The following is a 16,872-nucleotide window of genomic DNA, read 5'->3' as shown; positions in this document are numbered from 1 at the left end:
CACTGAAAATATTATGCCAAGCTAGTTCTCTCTCCTTCACTTACTTTAGACCAGGCTCTTATCAAGCCATAGAATTCTTTTTCAGAGCACAAATACCAATTTCTTACTTAATTCAACTTCTACAATTTCTGTGTAGTGATTCAAACCAGACAGAATGCTTTTCATAAAATTAAAAAAAGGTACTTAATAGGTTAAAAATGCATATAAGTAAACATCTAACAGCAGCTCTGATCTGTGAGAATATACCAGTGTGTAACTGAGACAAAGGAAAATTAAATGTTGCAATATTTTTTATTTTCTATTGTGATCATGGTAACTAGGGCAATAAAGTGATTTTATTTATTTAGAAAAATGTCCTACTTGTATTTTGCAGCTCAAATCTCTCTTCCCTTGCTCTTCATTTTGAATATAAAAGAAAGTCTGCAGCAGTAATTTCTTTTTTTTACTGAAATTATTCCACCTTCTGGCTTATTTACTACATTTTCACTGAAATTGTAATGTAATTATGTGGAGCATATTTTAGATTTTAATTGTGATGATCATAAATGCTCCCTGTTAAAATCTACCTTACCAATCGCTACTGATATTTTCTGGTATGATTATGTGGTTCTGTGCATACTTACCCATTGAAAAAAAATAAAAAAAATTCAAAAAAGGAGAAGTCCTATTATTTGCATTATGTGCAAAGTGACAAGGTGATACAAACCTTTCCTCGCAATTACAAGACATCTATGAGCATAGCATCTTGAAACTGGTATTTTAAAATTGATACTGACTTTCCCTTTTCAGTTTTTCTTATTTAACAAATTGGCAGATAGATTTTTCTCACACAGGTCTTTATACTCTGAAGCAATGAATGGTGACCTTGCTTAAGAATCAAACCCCTAACCAGAAGTTTTAACACCAATTTATTCAGTTTAATTTGCAGTTGGTAAAACAATTGCACCTCCAACAAGTGTTTTATTAAAAACCAAATCCCTGATGTTGGTACACTTGGATGATACATGCAGCATTTCAGCATACTTGCACAGGGACTAGCTTTTGCAATTAGAGGTAAAACTTCAGAAATCATGTTAAATAAAGGCAGATGACAAAGATTCAAAGATATGACTATGTAGGCAGGTATATTTTTCATGGCAAAAATCACTTTCTTTTTCTAAACGTGAGGTTTGTACAGGATAGCACTGAGATCCTTTTACAGTTATGAGCTAGGGGAAAATAAGGCTCCTCTTCCAACTTCTACAAAACGTGATAAAACTCTCTCCTCCCTAAGCTCTTTTTTCTTTCTAATAAGAATTCCTTTTAATAAGTTATTATGAGACACCATCAATAGCAGTTAAAAATACTAAAACCCTCTGAACAAAAGCTGACAAAGAAAATATAGGCATGTCTAAAAAAAATTGCTTATTCTAAAATGTTTGTCATCTGCATTGCGGAAAAAAAAAAAAAAGGGACTGTTTATCTCAGCTAACACAGTGATTTTCTGGCTATCTGGAAACTCCATGGTTACATTGCAATAGCTCATAGATTGGTGTTGATCCATTCATGGTACCCTGGAATCCAGGATCTGTGCACACAACATGCTCTCCACCCATCTGATGCTTTCATCTCCCCCGAAGCCATGGGCTGAGTTAGCCAGCCAGCTCCTGTCTTTGTCACTCTATCTCCAAGGTCTCCACAACATTTAAAAAGCAGAAGACTGAAACCAGCCCTGTGGGGTAAGAAAACGAGGCAGTACCTGGAAGTTGTGCCTTCCCTCATTTCAACATAGCTTAGAATTTGAAATAAAAATACAGTGACTTCCTTAGCACGCCTCAGAAATCAAGGCTGGACAGGAGGAAATGTGCCAAGCAACTACTTCACAGAGATACACACACATCAACCTTCTTTGATATTTATAAGGCTGAAGAACACGAATATCATTATGTATGGTCAGCAGTGCCCTATTTTTACAGTCAAATTCCCTGTCTCATCTACTTTCAAACTAAGTTAACATAAACCAGAACCAGACAAATTGCTGGCATACACAGATACATTTCCATCTTGTCAATACTGGTTCCAATACATTGAAGGAAGCAAAACTGGCTTTGTATTTTTACGCAAAATTTCCTGCTTCTCAAGCGAAGATATGGGGAGAAAGAACAGCTAAAAAAAAACAAACCCAAACAAAACAAAAACAAACAAAAAAAGGTCTTGAACTAAAAACAGCTCCATCAAACCAAACAACAACCACAAAAAAAAAAAAAAAAAACAACAAAAAAAAAACCCCCAAAAATGCTAATACAATTAATGAAAAAGAACACTAAACACTAAAAGGCATCACAAATACACAAAAAATTAACAGTGAATTAAAAAGTGCTATAACACTCCTGAATAAAAAACCATAATGCTAGCATTTCAAATAAAATGCAATGGTTTTAATACATTTCACATTACTATATTAAAATGCAGGTAAAGTCAGCATCTAGAATTTTGTCATAGCCTTTTGGTTTAACTTATTAAATGAAAATATAGCATCTAATTCTTCAAACTTTTACATATTTTTTTAACTTTTTTCAGCCTAGATTAGGCACATAACAAAGCTTTCCAAGTTAGCAATGTAGTACTCCTCCAAATAAAAGAAATATTAAGTTAGATGTGATAGCTTCTAAGCAGTGAGTATGAATGGTATTTGTATTCTAAAATTAGATTTTTCAAAAAATGGCAGTTTGTTTATCAACAGGTTGGTAATAGCAGGTGCAAATGAAGTCCAAATAAAAAAAATACACTAAGGAAAAAGAAATGCATTACAAGTGATTTTTTTTTTTTACTTCAACCAGATGGTGGGCAGTTTATGCACAACAGTTTATACAGACTTACTGGAAATTTTCATTATGTCTATCAGTAGGCTTGTGGATTTTCTCATTATTGGACTGTCAAATCCTTTAAAAAATTCCATTAAGGTTTTGTTGCAGTGACACCAGTGACAATGAATTCTCCATGTTCAATGAAAATTAATGCAGTCTTTCAGAAGAAGGCCATTTACTGATAGCATACCTGGATGTAATAATCTGGTTTTATTCTTTTCCATATTAATAAGAAATAAGGCCACATTGTGCCAACTGGCAAAGGTAAACAGATGCCTTTTATAGTAGTGTGTTAGGTAAGGTGGGCAGAAAGGGAAGCACACAGGTCAACATAAATATGTATATCTACACATATCCACCTAAACACTTATCAATGGATATCTCCTTTCCATCTGTGTTCTGTGACTGCCAGGACATGGGCTGGCTTTATCCTCAGAGCTGTGCCATTTTACAAGCTGTGGAAACTGGAAAAAACCTTCTTTATTGGACAAACCATATTAATGTGTGGTATGTGGCTATGTGGCTTCCAGAGAAGAGAGGGAATATTGATGCATGGCTCAGATTCAGCTCTTACTTGCCCATTGTTTTCTATAGTTTAGGCAGATCAGCCTCGCTGGCTTCTCACCTATTTCATCTTTCCTCATGTCCTTCATCTTGTCGATGGTGAGATTCTTCTCTTCCAGCTTGGAGAGGACGGAGGGGGGGAGCGCTGAGAACTGCCTCAGAGGGCTCACCCAGCCCCAGAGCCGCTTGTCAATGACCTTGCTGAGGTTCAGGAGCCGGTAAGTCATGGCAGGCCAACGCTTCCTCAGGGCAATCTCAAAGAGAGCCCGAACAATGCGAGCTGCATTCTGGAAAGTGAAAAGGAAAAAAAAAATAGGCAAAACTGTTGTAATTCTCTCAATACTCTTTGTAAAATGAAAAGGATCCCATAGACTCATCTTTGACAAACGATAACAATAGATTTTTCTTTTCAAACTGATTTCAAACATTTTTGAAAATTATTTTTTCCATCACTGTCCAGTGACAAAACTACCTCATGGCTGCATTCTGAAATTATGAAAAGAAACATGTGCAACCAATTAAAATTGTAGTGTCAGGTCTGCCATAGAACTTTGATCACAGTTATGCTAACATTATGGAGTTCTAAATTTATTGTGTATCAATCACTTCTGAAGCAAATTCACTTAATATACCCCTCCATAACAGACACCTGCAAATTCACTTTATATGGAAATTCAATTTTTGTTATTTTCTAGTTTATGCTTCTATAATAGCATTGCATCTCACACTGGATTTCACATTTGCACAGAAGCTTAACAGTAGTGAATGTTTAAAAACATTTACTATATTCTGAAAATAGTGTACAACCAAACTGTACAAATATGCTTTGGACTTGGAAAAATAATTATTAACATAAGTTTGAATAAGGTCAGTCTTATCCTGAAAACCTAAGTTATGATATTCCTTTTATAAACTTTTGAAGCTGCATTATGAAGCTATGCTTTTTTCTTTTTCTTTTTTTTTTTCCTCTACCAGTACTATGTCTGGATTAGGAATTATGTTCTTGATTCATTGAATAGAATATAATCATTCCCTACTGGCTCTGCTACGCCAACAGGAATAAAAAATAGAAAATTATTTGGTTATGATAGGAAGCATATGTTACTAAAGAAGCACATTCCTCTTACTTAGAAAGGATGAAAAATTTTCTTAATACTCACTATCCAAATTAAAAAAAAAACAAACCACACTTTGTAGCACTGGTTCCACAAGTATATGAAGATCTAAGAAGAAGACCATGTTGCCTCACTAAAGATGCTATAAATGAGACAGACAAATAAAAGGAATTGCCTTGAAAGCAAAGATTAAAAGGATCCTACTGAAAATGATTTTGCTATGCAAGTGCACAATTTTTATGGTGTGTACAATCAATTCAGCATTTTCGCATTTATACTCATATGTGCAACAACATACAAACACTTCTAAAAAAGGTTTTGTTACTATGAAAATGTTGCTAAAGACTATGTATAATTTTGAATATTTAAATCTCATCTTTAGCACCAACCAACTAAATGCAACTTTTAGATTAACTCCTTCCAAAGCAGTTTTGTAAGGATGAGACAAAAATAACTCCATGCAACATCTCTGCTGCCTATTAAATTTAGAAAAGAGTGAGAGAGAGATGGGCTAAAAGGGACCATTTTTTGGGTTCACAATTGTCTAAATAGATCTCTGTGTCATGTCCCCCTCTGTACCTGCCTATGTGTGGTAATTAAACATGCTGTGTTACAATCAACCCTTTAGGTGTCAAATGAAGCCAACAAACAAATACATAGACTGGTATGTCAATCTGCACATTTTTTGCTGGATTACATCCAGCAACAGAATTACAATAGCACATTTTTCATGAGAAAACCAAGGTATGTGAATCAAACACAAAATATGTTTTGCAGAATAAAGTATAAAAACACATAAAGCATAAGAAAAGATTACAACAATTTTTCACATTTAGAAGAAAACCCTGAAATTTAGAGAATATAATTTCTGTGCAATCACAGTTAGAGGAACTAAGTAGAATAAGATTATGGGTACGACAAACAAAAAAAGGGCATTCATAATTAACAAAAACCACCATAGTCTCTCAAGGTAGCCTTTTGCAAAACTTTTCTACTCAAGTGTTATGGCTCACATGCATGCACAAACACAAGGCTCTGATTTTCAAAGAAATTTGCACAAAAATGTACAAAAAAGATGTAGATTGGGGCCTACTTGTATAATTGTAAATATTTGGGAGAATTAAAACAGCAGAAGTCAGCAACAAATATGCAGAAAATACTATTTTTACCTGTGCAACATATGCAGAATCCGAAATAAGGGAGAAGCTGTCCATCTCCCCTCTGCTAATGTATGTTTGAAGGAGGATATTAATTTTTCCATAATTGTTTTCCACACCTCCTGGAGCAGGGAGTTCACAGAAATCATTTAGTAAGGTATCTAGCTCTTCTATTTCTTCTTCTCTTACCTACAACACAATTATACATTATGAAGAGGCTGAAGCAATTCGATGAAAATTTTTACACTGAAATCAAATTTTCCTTATAACATAGTTATATTACTTTTAAATGGAGTCTCTAGTTTTAAGGAGAAAAAAAAGTAGAAAAAAAGCAGTAAACCCACATCTTCCACAATGTAGCTAATATACCATAATTGAAACTATCTTAATAGGGACACAATTACATTTTGTTATTCATCACCATCTATTAAGGTTGCCATTGACATACAAAAATTTGATATGCCACAAAAATTGAATCTTGTGACCTTGTCATCCTTCATCTGATGAGATTTTATTTTTTATTTGACCAGAGTAAAACTTCTGTCCATCTGGATTAGGGCAATCTTGAATTAACATTAAATGTACTCATTATAGTTACACAGTTTGCATGTGATGTAATACATTTTTAAACTCAAAACTGTGAAGTACTATGATTCATCATATTAAAATTTCCACTGTTAATAAGATTAAGTCTTAATATGAGTAAAGAAATATTAATATCTATGGTTTGAATAATGCATAACATTTCACATTCTAACTGATGACCCTTACATGGCAAAACTAGCATAAATCTACATATTCTTTGACTTACTGATAGTCTGTTAGTGTAAAACTTATTTGAAGAGGGTAAATGTTTGGTCCCTGCAGGGAACCATCTGAAAGTAATTTTCATTTGGACCTGAATACCTGACATACAAAAGACCCTAAGACAATTGGGTTAAAATCCCCAACTTTCTAGTGACTAGTCCCACAGGAAAGAAAGACATGAAGTATAGAACCATCATAAATGAATCCGCTTTCAGGGGAATACTATGCTCTGCTAACAACAGTATTTTTGATAATTTTTTCTGCTCTTGCACAGCACAAGTACACATCTTATCCAGATCTGTATTTCAGCTACTGGTGAGTTACATATCTCAAAATTCTGAATTTTTAAAGGCATTATGGAAACGTGATTAATTTATCAAAAGTCACAATTTCTATCACACAGAGGGGCAAATCCTGAGCTCTTCTTGTGAAAACCAGTTATTCATTTTAACATTCAGAGCTGCACAGCAAATGAATCACAAAAATCTGGAAATGACAGCGCACTGATGCCATACCATATAAATCTGAGAAAGTAAACTAGAAAAACTGTGCTTTAGTCAAGAAGCATCACTACTAACTTTATTAAAAATATAGAAACATATCACATGATATTTTCCATATGCTTTCCTTTTAAATATTAAATTACGCTAAATTTAGACCTAGTCAAGCATTATCACTGTCATAAAAAAAACCCTTCTAGCTTGGAAAATGTTCCATCTATGACTGTGAAACCTCACTGCTTATTATCTTCTATAATAGAAGAGATTACAGCAAAATAGAATTTCTCCATTAGATAAAGAGATGGTAATACCCAGACAATGTGTGCAAATATGTAAATATGTAGATGGTGAGGGATTCACGCTGTCAGCTCGCAGAGCCAGGTGAATGAGAGCCAGCTCTGATCTGCAAGTTGTATAATTGTGGTAAAATGGCAATGAGCCCAAGCTAACAAACCCTGTGGAGTCTGGCTCGTACCTCTGTGAGATGGAAGCATGGGCAAACAAGCTCATGCCAGCTTGGAATGTGCTGCCTTGTGTCCTGCCCACACGGGAGGCAAAAAAGGGAGGTTGGAATTGAACTGAGTACAATACAGCAGAAATCTTCTAGCCCGTGTAAAATCTGTTATGACAAGTTTCTAGATTTCAGATTTGAATTTATGAGAATTTATCGTTCTGCCAATCTAATATTGTTCCCTGCAGAATATATATCAGAATTCACTTCCGTGAGTCCTGCCTCACTCCTGATAAAGCAAACTGTTCAGGAAGACATCCAATAATGCCTTGAACTTCAAACAGAGAAACTATCTCATCCCTCGGCACACTATTCAGATGGACACTTAGCTTCACCTGATAATAATTGAGGAGCTGAAAAGTTGTTAAAAGCATTTTAAAGAATTACTCAAAGATCCATAACTAGCTATTAAATGTGCATTAGAGTTCAAGATGAACTACGTACAAATTTGAGCGAGAACATATTATGTTTACTCAGAAAACATTTTATAATGGTGCTTAGCATTTAACAAAACTTGTGTCTGTAGACAGTATTTATTAAGTACTACAGAAGTGTCTAGCTTCAAGAAACTCTTTAACCTTACCTTTATCTGTTCAAACTCTTCAGCTTTTGATACTATAGCAAGAATATCACCTTCGGTTTTATGAGCATCAAACAATTCATTGAAAGTCTATTAAAAATAAAAAGAATTGATTTGTCACTGGAAATAAAAATACACATATAGCAGGAAACAAGAAACCTTATCCAAGAGTTTAAAAGGCATACAAGGCTAAAATGCAAGTTATTGGAAGACAAGGGTGATGCAATTTAAACAGGAACAAATTCCATAATGACTTTTTGTCAGTTTTAAAAAAACAATTCCTCCCAGTGCCTTGGCCACTCCAACAACAAGAGACATGCAACGTGGCCACTTAAGTGAGACTAACACAGTGACAGTATACAGTTAAAAATTATTAATGCTGAATCTTTAGCTTTTATTCAAGAAAAACACTTATTCGCTAAGAACGAAGATGTTTTAAGATGAATGTGTACATCAAATCAAGTTTCCAATACTACAAAATTTTGAACACATTTACAACACAATCTGATTACAGCGCCAGAAGTTGTTCAAGGTTGTCAACGTGATAGGACTTTCTGCCAGAGAAGGTCATCTGTTATCAGACACTACAGGGCAATGTGCTATCAAGTACTAATGGTTGCACACACCATGAATATCAAAATGTTTCTTATAATTCTTCTACAACAAGTCAAAAAGACTACAGAAATTTAAACCTCACCTCACACTGAGTCTAAATTTTCAGTATTGCTTGATATTTAGTTTCTTTCTTTTTCCTATTTCCTCTCCCCCCACTTCAGTAAATATGATTTGAAAATACAGTGAACAAATCAGCTACATATTCTGTAATATCTTACAACTATTTTAGGCATATGTTAAAAAGAAAAAAGGAAAAAAGCCTCCAGAAACAGGACATCATCTTTTACCTCTATAGTATTGTATTTAATATAGTAGTGGCTGGCAGTTCTGCCTAAATCCGTTGAAGAAAAAAAGCCAGTCCGTTCTTCAAAGCGAATCATGCGGGCTTTGTCCAGTTTTCTGCCAACTTCAATCACCAATTGTTCTCTGTGCTTTTCTAGAGCTGGATCCATCTAAATACGAAACACACACATTTATTTGCATGAAAGAATTATTTAATATATAATTTTCTTGAGGTAATCCAGTCACACAAAGTCAAAAATCTGATAAAATGAAGGTACAGTTATTAAGTCATAATTTTCTTGCGATCTCACTAATAACAATTATATTGACATTACTGACCAAAACCTGTATGTACAGGACAAAATAATCAGAATAAAATTTCTTTTACAATTATTTGGGACTATCATTACAACGGAGACCAATACTATTTATGAAACAAATCTAGTATGATTATGAAACAAATTTACATTGAAAATTTTGAAAGATGTTGTAATGACAACATATTCTTTATTAAATTATCATTACTGTATCACTTCAAAAAAGCATGTCATCTTTTGGCACCTTCTGTTCATAAAAATGGCTGAAGATATACCTTCCTGTGTAGCTGACATGAGACTGGCTTTAATTGCACAGATAATAGATTAAGCTTCAAATTGCATGGCTTAAATGTTTCCTAGGAAAAAACCTTTAAAATCCCCAAAAGCTTTTGGTAGGTTAATTGGGATATTCTAATTAGTGAGTTACAGATGTACAGTAACATTCATGTTAAAAGCACACAAAGGAGCTTCCTGTGCCCAACATCACTTCTATTCATATCAAAGTTCAGGAACTTGGACATTTTGTCCTACTAATAATGCACATTGTCTCATTAGTACATAAAAGGCTGGGCAAAACTCCCATCTGAGTAGGACTGCTGTATAATTATGTGTTTCCACATCAGGCACCTGGGATACCCACACTGTAAGGGATGAGTGAAAAGGATTCATAGTTATGTTAACCTTCTGCAGTCTGTGCACCTGAGATATGGCTCTAATTGCACAAGCAATAATTAGTTTTAAGGACTGAAACACTGTTCTACTCCACAGGCAGTATTCTTATTTCAGGGCTCGTGTATAGTTCATATTTCCTACAGAATAAGTCATACCAGCTCTCTGGGTAAATCTGAAACAGAGATACAGGGCCAAGACAGCAAAAAGGAGCAGGCTATAAGAATTATTGTGCCTTGGTTTGCTCGGCTTTTCCCTGGGCCAGGATTCAGTTTCACCTTTGTGCAGAAGGACATCATCCCACGGTCGGTGAAGCTGCAGACAAACACAGTAATCTCCACAAAGCAGCTGGAGACTTGTTCCTAATATTCCATGTTTGCCAGTTCCCCTGAAGCTGTTTCTCCTTAGTTATGGCTTGCCTTAGTTTCAAGTCAAAAGCTAAGATGGCAAAGGTCTAGACTTCTTTTCTCAATAGTAAGTCATGCATTGAGGTCAGATTTCAGAGCAGAGTTGTTAAAAAAAAAAGTGATCTAGATGCCAGATGTTCAATATTTCTTAAAACTATAGTGGGGAAAAAATTAATGAAAAATCAAAACAACTTCCTATTCCCCTATTCCTTCGGCAGTCCAAAGTACCCACCAATCTTTTGCCTTCCAAAAAGCTGAGGCTGCAACAGCACACTAACATTTTTAAAAAAGTTTTAACTTTAAAGGAAAGGTCACCAACTTGAAAAAACTATGAAACAATATTTGAGTTTAGAGAATCCATGGTTTGCACCCTTCTTGTTGAACTTGCATAATTAGAAATCCTCAGAATAAAGGATCCAGCCTAGAACAGCTTTAAGCCATTCTCTTTAAAATGAGCCTTGGCATGTCCACAGTAAGAAACTGAGCAGGTCTGGAGTATATATATGGAAATTTAAGAATGCATGTTAAAGTACATTACTATCCATTATAAAGTACATTATTATCCACACTGTTTTCCTGTAACTTACTGAGAGAAATGTTGGGCACAAGCTCCTCTAATTTTTATATCTAGACATAAATTTCATGGTGGTAAAAAGCTCTGCTTAACTGTGGGAACACCAAAGAATGAAACCAAAAAGAGGAGAAAATAGACAAAGAAAGTTTTTTAACCCAGGCACCTTTTTATTGGAACCCCAGAAGTATGAGAAAATGCCTGTAATTCATACTACTGGCTTCACTAATACAACATTTGCATTTGCTCCACTTTTTCCTTCCACTCTTTTTTTTTTTTTTTTTTTTCTCTTGCTGCTTGTCATTAATTTTGGCCATTTTCATGAATCAGTAAGAGGCATTATTGGCATTTCTGGCAAACAACTTGAAAAATCACAAATCGAAGCATTGGACCTGCAGTAGCCTGCTCCTGGGTGTAGCCCAGAAAGATCCTGGAGACAACATGTGGGGTTCCAAAGATGTGCACCCCATTGTGTGGGTGCCCTGAATTACAATTACTGGATGTGGTGAGCACCAGTGGAAAGAGAAAGGGGAACGAGTTTGCATGATCTCAGTCTCCACAAACAGCTAGGAAGTGTGATCCACAAGGGATACAGGAATTCTGAATGGATAACACTGACTGTCAGTGAAAACAGAGACAGAAATTGGCATACTGCAATTACTAAAGTACACTAAGACACCAGTTATGAAAATTGGATACCTATGCCTAGAATGGTCTAACTGACCAAAGCTTTGCTTATACCTGCACTAGAGCATTCATACACTCTCTATCACATCATAAACTTTGATGTTTAAAGCTGGTTTGTCTAGGAAACAAGAGGATTTGCATTGGACATGAATGGTAACACTTCACAGTGATATAATTTGTTACTGCCTTAACTCAAAAATATGAATGTCTAATACTAGCACATCAAATCCAAAGGAGTAGAAAGAAGGTTAGTGGAACAATCCTCACTTTCTCAGCAGCTGAAACAGAAACACTAGAGCAGGAGGAAGGAGAGAAACTCCTGTTCATTATTTTTAAAATTTTTAAAAGATATTTCTCTTACTGATATTTTCACCACTTATTATTACCAGAGTTACATTTCTTTTAATCTAGAATTTGATAGTGAAACAAAACCCAGAATTTATATTAGTGGGACAACAACATTCTTCTCACTAGCAAATCAATTTTTGATTCTCATTTATCTATTACTTTGTGGTCTGTGTTATATACGGTTATATTAACATATGGTAATGCACCATACAGGTTTTTATAGAAAATAAATTTGAGATGACGAGAGGTCTAAAGGTGTCTTCAGAAGCTTCCTTAAGCAATAGCACACCTATTTCCACTGCAGTTTCCACTACCAGAGACAAAAAAATATCAAACAATTGTCTGCTGACATATACCTCTGCATGTCACCATGACCTAACAAACTGCTGCTCACAATGTCAAAACAAAGTCACAAAACGGATCCTTGACATGAAATAAACTGGAGTTATCTTGTGAGTTTGCCCTGCATTAGGCTCAATTAACTGTGTCTAACCATGCTTACATTAATTGCTATAAACAACTGTACAAAGGAAAAGGTAATAGTATTTAGATTATCTGTAAAAATCTTCATAAAAATTATTCATTTTAAATTTATTTTCCTAAAAATTATTAATCTTCCTAAAAATTACAGATAATGGAAAAAACTTGAAAAAAACCCCCTTTTGTAAATGTGCACTGATTCGTATCACAGCACAGAATGCCTGTAAATATGACAAAAAATTCCAAACAAATTAATTAAAAATCTTATAATTAATAAATCATATGATAGAAAATATCACCCAATTAAAATGTTTATTTTGTAGTTTATAAATTATTATACCAGGAAACATTCTAAAACAAAAACTGATGGGGTGAGTGGGAATCAAGCAACTCAAAAATGCTTTCTTTTATCATTTCTATCTAGTCTACAAAACTGAAACACTGAAAACAGCCTAAGTTACAGTAATTGTGTGATAAGAATGAATGGTGTCCTTTGGAGCATAATTTGACCAGTTAAAATGTATTTTTATGTGAACAGAAGGGGCCTCATAATTCAGTGTTAAAAACACTCTGCTACAGAAAATATCTTCCTTTTTCTAAGCACTTTAAAAGAATTGCTGATGTCAGGTTAAGTAGAAATAGCAAATATTTATCCTCACATCAGGGAAGGATTAGAGACTCAGAACAGGTTACAGATTTTTTTTAAAATGCATTTTATACCTGATAAGCCTTGTGACTGATGCCATATACTAATGGATTTGCTCTCATCCGTACATAAAGATAAGTGTAACTTATCCACTTTACTGCTTCTTCCACATTAGTTACCGTGCCAAGAGCAATCTGGAAATAGGAGAAGAGACAAAATTAAGTATATATGTTACAGCTGTACATAAGTACTTGCCTGAAAACACATGGAATTCAGAGTATTAGCACAAGATTAAAGAAAGTGTTGGGATATATCAAATGCATATAATTTTGAAATAGTCCTGAACCAATAACTTGACAAATTTATGCAACTTAATCTTGTGAACATGTAATAACATGGGTTGCTTTGACCTAATACTATAGATACAGTGACCATAAATGATCTTTCATACATCACTTACAATTTTTACAACTAAAAGATATTATTGAGCTAGACTGTTATAAAAATAAAAAGACAAACAAACCAAAATTATTCTATAGTGGATATGGTCAAGGTAATAGAAAGACAAGTACTTGAAAAGAAAAGAATCTACATTTAAAAGATTAATTTCATCATGCCAATGTGAAAGCACTATTGGGTCCTGAGCAAAATGATACCAAGAATCTTTAGGTTTTTTCTTCCTCATACTTGGAAATACTTTTATACACAGTCTTTATAAATAGTTTTCTCCTTTTGTAGCTGCAAGTCAAACATACAGGTATCTGTCAGATTTTTGGTATATCAAAATATAACAAAATTGAATAGACTTTATATTTATATATGCATATATAACTATCTATATATATATCTATATATATATTTATCTATATCTGTCTCTCTCCATATATATACATATATATACATATATACATACATATATACATATATATGTTTATTTATATTTCAAGGCTAAATCAGCGGTACCAAACAATTTTTTGTACTGAGTGCTTTTTTTTCCTGAAAATTGAGTACTTTTATCACCAAATTGTTGACCATATACATATTTTTACTTGATAACTTCAGCTCTATTTTGTACTGATTACACTCACAAGAAACATTTTACTGCTTAATTCCAGTTAACCTGATTTTACCAGAAGAATTTAATATTTCCTGCATGTCCCATGAACAAACCTTTTTTGGTTGTTGTTGGTTGTTAAAACAAGCAAAAGTCCTTCTTTCCAAAGTTTTGTGATTCATTGCTGCATTTTTAAAGCTATATTTGTTTTATTGGTGTTTGGATTTAATATAAATCTTCCACGTGACTTGGCAGAAATAATAGTTTAAAAAAGCCTATAGAACTGTGTACATGTGCATGTTCAAACTGAAGTACCTAGATGTACACAATAATTCTGACATTCTTTTGCAAATAACATAAATATCTGGTTAAAAATAACAATGAAAGGCATATCTGCCTTGAGTAAACTTGAATCCTGTAAAACCTTGTTAATATCAATGTCTAATAGCATGGAGTAACCCTAGGCTTTGCTTAACACGCTTTTTAAGTGGTGTTTTGTTGTTCAAAAGCATAAGGAGATTGGGGGAAGTCCCATAGTATTGCTTTTCAAGGCAATAGCCACGTAATGCACTGAAGTAGCTAAAAAAGCATTCAGTTCTTCACAGACTGCTGCAGGGACAACATGGAATAGAGCCCACAGGTTACTATTACTTGATTTGTACACAGGTTAGTTGGAGCATTTGGTTTCTTTGCATGACTCAAATATCTGCCAGTGCAGAACTTGAAAGAGCTTAAAACATAGTCCACTAGCAGCATTTTCAAGAACCACTTTCACAATCATGAAAACATAACATTCTTGTTACTGAAGACAATGAAGTCTGACAAAAACCAAAACAAAACATGCCTTACTTTTTATTTGCCTCATTTGTTCAAACATCTGATTCTATTGCTATTCTATTCTATTCTAGTAAATAATTTTAATAAGTTAAAAGCAAAAATGAGGAACAAAGCAATTGTGAAATACAGTTGGGTTTCAGATACGGCACTGAAATCTAATACTGTGCTTTCCTTCTTCCCACAAATTCAATAATATGCAGTCAAAAACACCCCAGAGTAATTTCTAAATATTTGCTGCCATCTAGTGCTCAAGTAAAGTTCTTAGGGACTGAAAATTTATCCTACATTAAACAGTATGAATGATCCAAGTTTCCAGCACTTCCTCAACGGTGTATTAGGCATTTAGTTACAGATGGAATAATTGGTGAGCAGAAATATTTACTATCTTGACATTGCATTGTCCAATTGCACCAGTTTTCATAAAGCAATTTTGATTTTTCATAGCTCAAATATAATAATGATGTTTCATCACTCACAGAATGCAGTTTTAAGTACTATTTTTATCCAACTCACTGTGTAGTTTTAAATTACAGCAATAATCAGCATCACACAATTTTAATTTTATTAATTTTAATTTTGCAGTGACCGACGTTGCCATCACTGAGCTACAAGCCTAGTAGCATTTATTGTAATTTATTTTCTTTTTGACCCCCTTTTTTTTTACAAATGTTACACCACAAACTTTATCAAGCTGAATGATATTTCAGAGGAGGTGGTTTTGATTTGCAAAAAAGTGTAAACAGATATAAGTAGCAGGGCTTTTGTGGGGCAGCTCTTGAAAAATGAGGCTTTTTGTCTCTGGTATTTCTGATTATTAGAAAATGGCATAAAAATATTACCCATCATATATACTGAATTTATTATATAGCATAATACATTCTTTTTTTACATACATGTGCCTTTTTTACAAATATACTACCTGTTATTGTTATATAATTGAGTCTGATTACACAAAGAAAAATTTCAATATATATATATATTTGTTGGTAAGGTAAGAGAGCAAGGAACCTTTCTTACAACCGAGTAAGCAATTTTCTGTTTCCTTTGGAAACCAGTGGACTTTAAATTACTATTTCAGCCCCATAGGACTATGGTCTTAATCTGTGAAGCTTTTGAAATAATTAATGCTAGTAGAACTGTCCCAAGTCAGACAGAATCTCCTGTGCTTTGCCCCATACTCAGATCAGATATTCAGTCACCCAGCTCCTGAGTGATTATTTTTTAGGAAGGACTCTGAAGGAATTTTTCTTCTCTTCTGAGAACCCTTTCTTTCAAGGCAGACGATGAAGAGGTTTGTCCAGATTTAAAAAGCCACCAGGTTCTACATTCCTGCCTTCAGAGGAAAATGGCAAGCACATGCAAGTGAAGGCACACACCCTGGGGAAGGTATGCCCACTGTCCAGCACTGCAAATCATTTCCTAAGCTCTTTGGGGAAAGGAGTCAGCCCAGCAAACAAGCTGGAGTCCAGCTGTGGTTGTCAGGGAGGGCTCTTTCAGGTGGAAACCATTAGGGAAGGAATGGTGACCTGCATTGTATGAGCTATTGATGATAGCTCCCAGATAAGTTGAAGTTTATGGTCTAATTAAACCATATCCCCTGCATCTTATCTTTCTTCCCGCATTTCCAGAAAAGACAGCCATAGGTATTTTCTGTTTGCCAGCTGGTCAACTGCCCCAGGACTTGCTCTTCTCAACTAAGTACCTTAACTAGCTGTTTTATTCCTTTTTACATCCCATTATGCCCACTGGCAAAATCTCAGGAAAAAAAGGAAAAGGGCATCTCCGTGCCTTTGTTGATCATCACTTATTTACTGTCCTGCTAATTTTTAGGAGGAAAAAACCCCACAAAACCAGAGCAAACCTCAGATCTGCAGAACAG

The 16,872-nt window shown here is 34.4% G+C and overlaps 1 protein-coding gene across 1 annotated transcript in view; it reads right to left on the bottom strand.

The window, feature by feature from the left end:
• The window catches only part of ASCC3 (activating signal cointegrator 1 complex subunit 3), a 250,697-nt gene that overhangs the window by 78,539 nt on the left and 155,286 nt on the right, over window positions 1-16,872 (bottom strand). The window contains exons 17-21 of the mRNA XM_058019769.1: window positions 13,177-13,296; window positions 8,983-9,147; window positions 8,084-8,170; window positions 5,695-5,871; window positions 3,472-3,697 (exon numbers count right to left, since the gene is read on the bottom strand). Coding sequence (XP_057875752.1) covers window positions 3,472-3,697; window positions 5,695-5,871; window positions 8,084-8,170; window positions 8,983-9,147; window positions 13,177-13,296 — 775 coding nt within the window. The remainder of the gene's footprint in view (window positions 1-3,471; window positions 3,698-5,694; window positions 5,872-8,083; window positions 8,171-8,982; window positions 9,148-13,176; window positions 13,297-16,872) is intronic.

This window comes from Melospiza georgiana, chromosome 3 (assembly GCF_028018845.1).
Source record: "Melospiza georgiana isolate bMelGeo1 chromosome 3, bMelGeo1.pri, whole genome shotgun sequence".
Taxonomy (NCBI): domain Eukaryota; kingdom Metazoa; phylum Chordata; class Aves; order Passeriformes; family Passerellidae; genus Melospiza; species Melospiza georgiana.
This window is presented reverse-complemented; position numbering and strand designations above follow the sequence as displayed.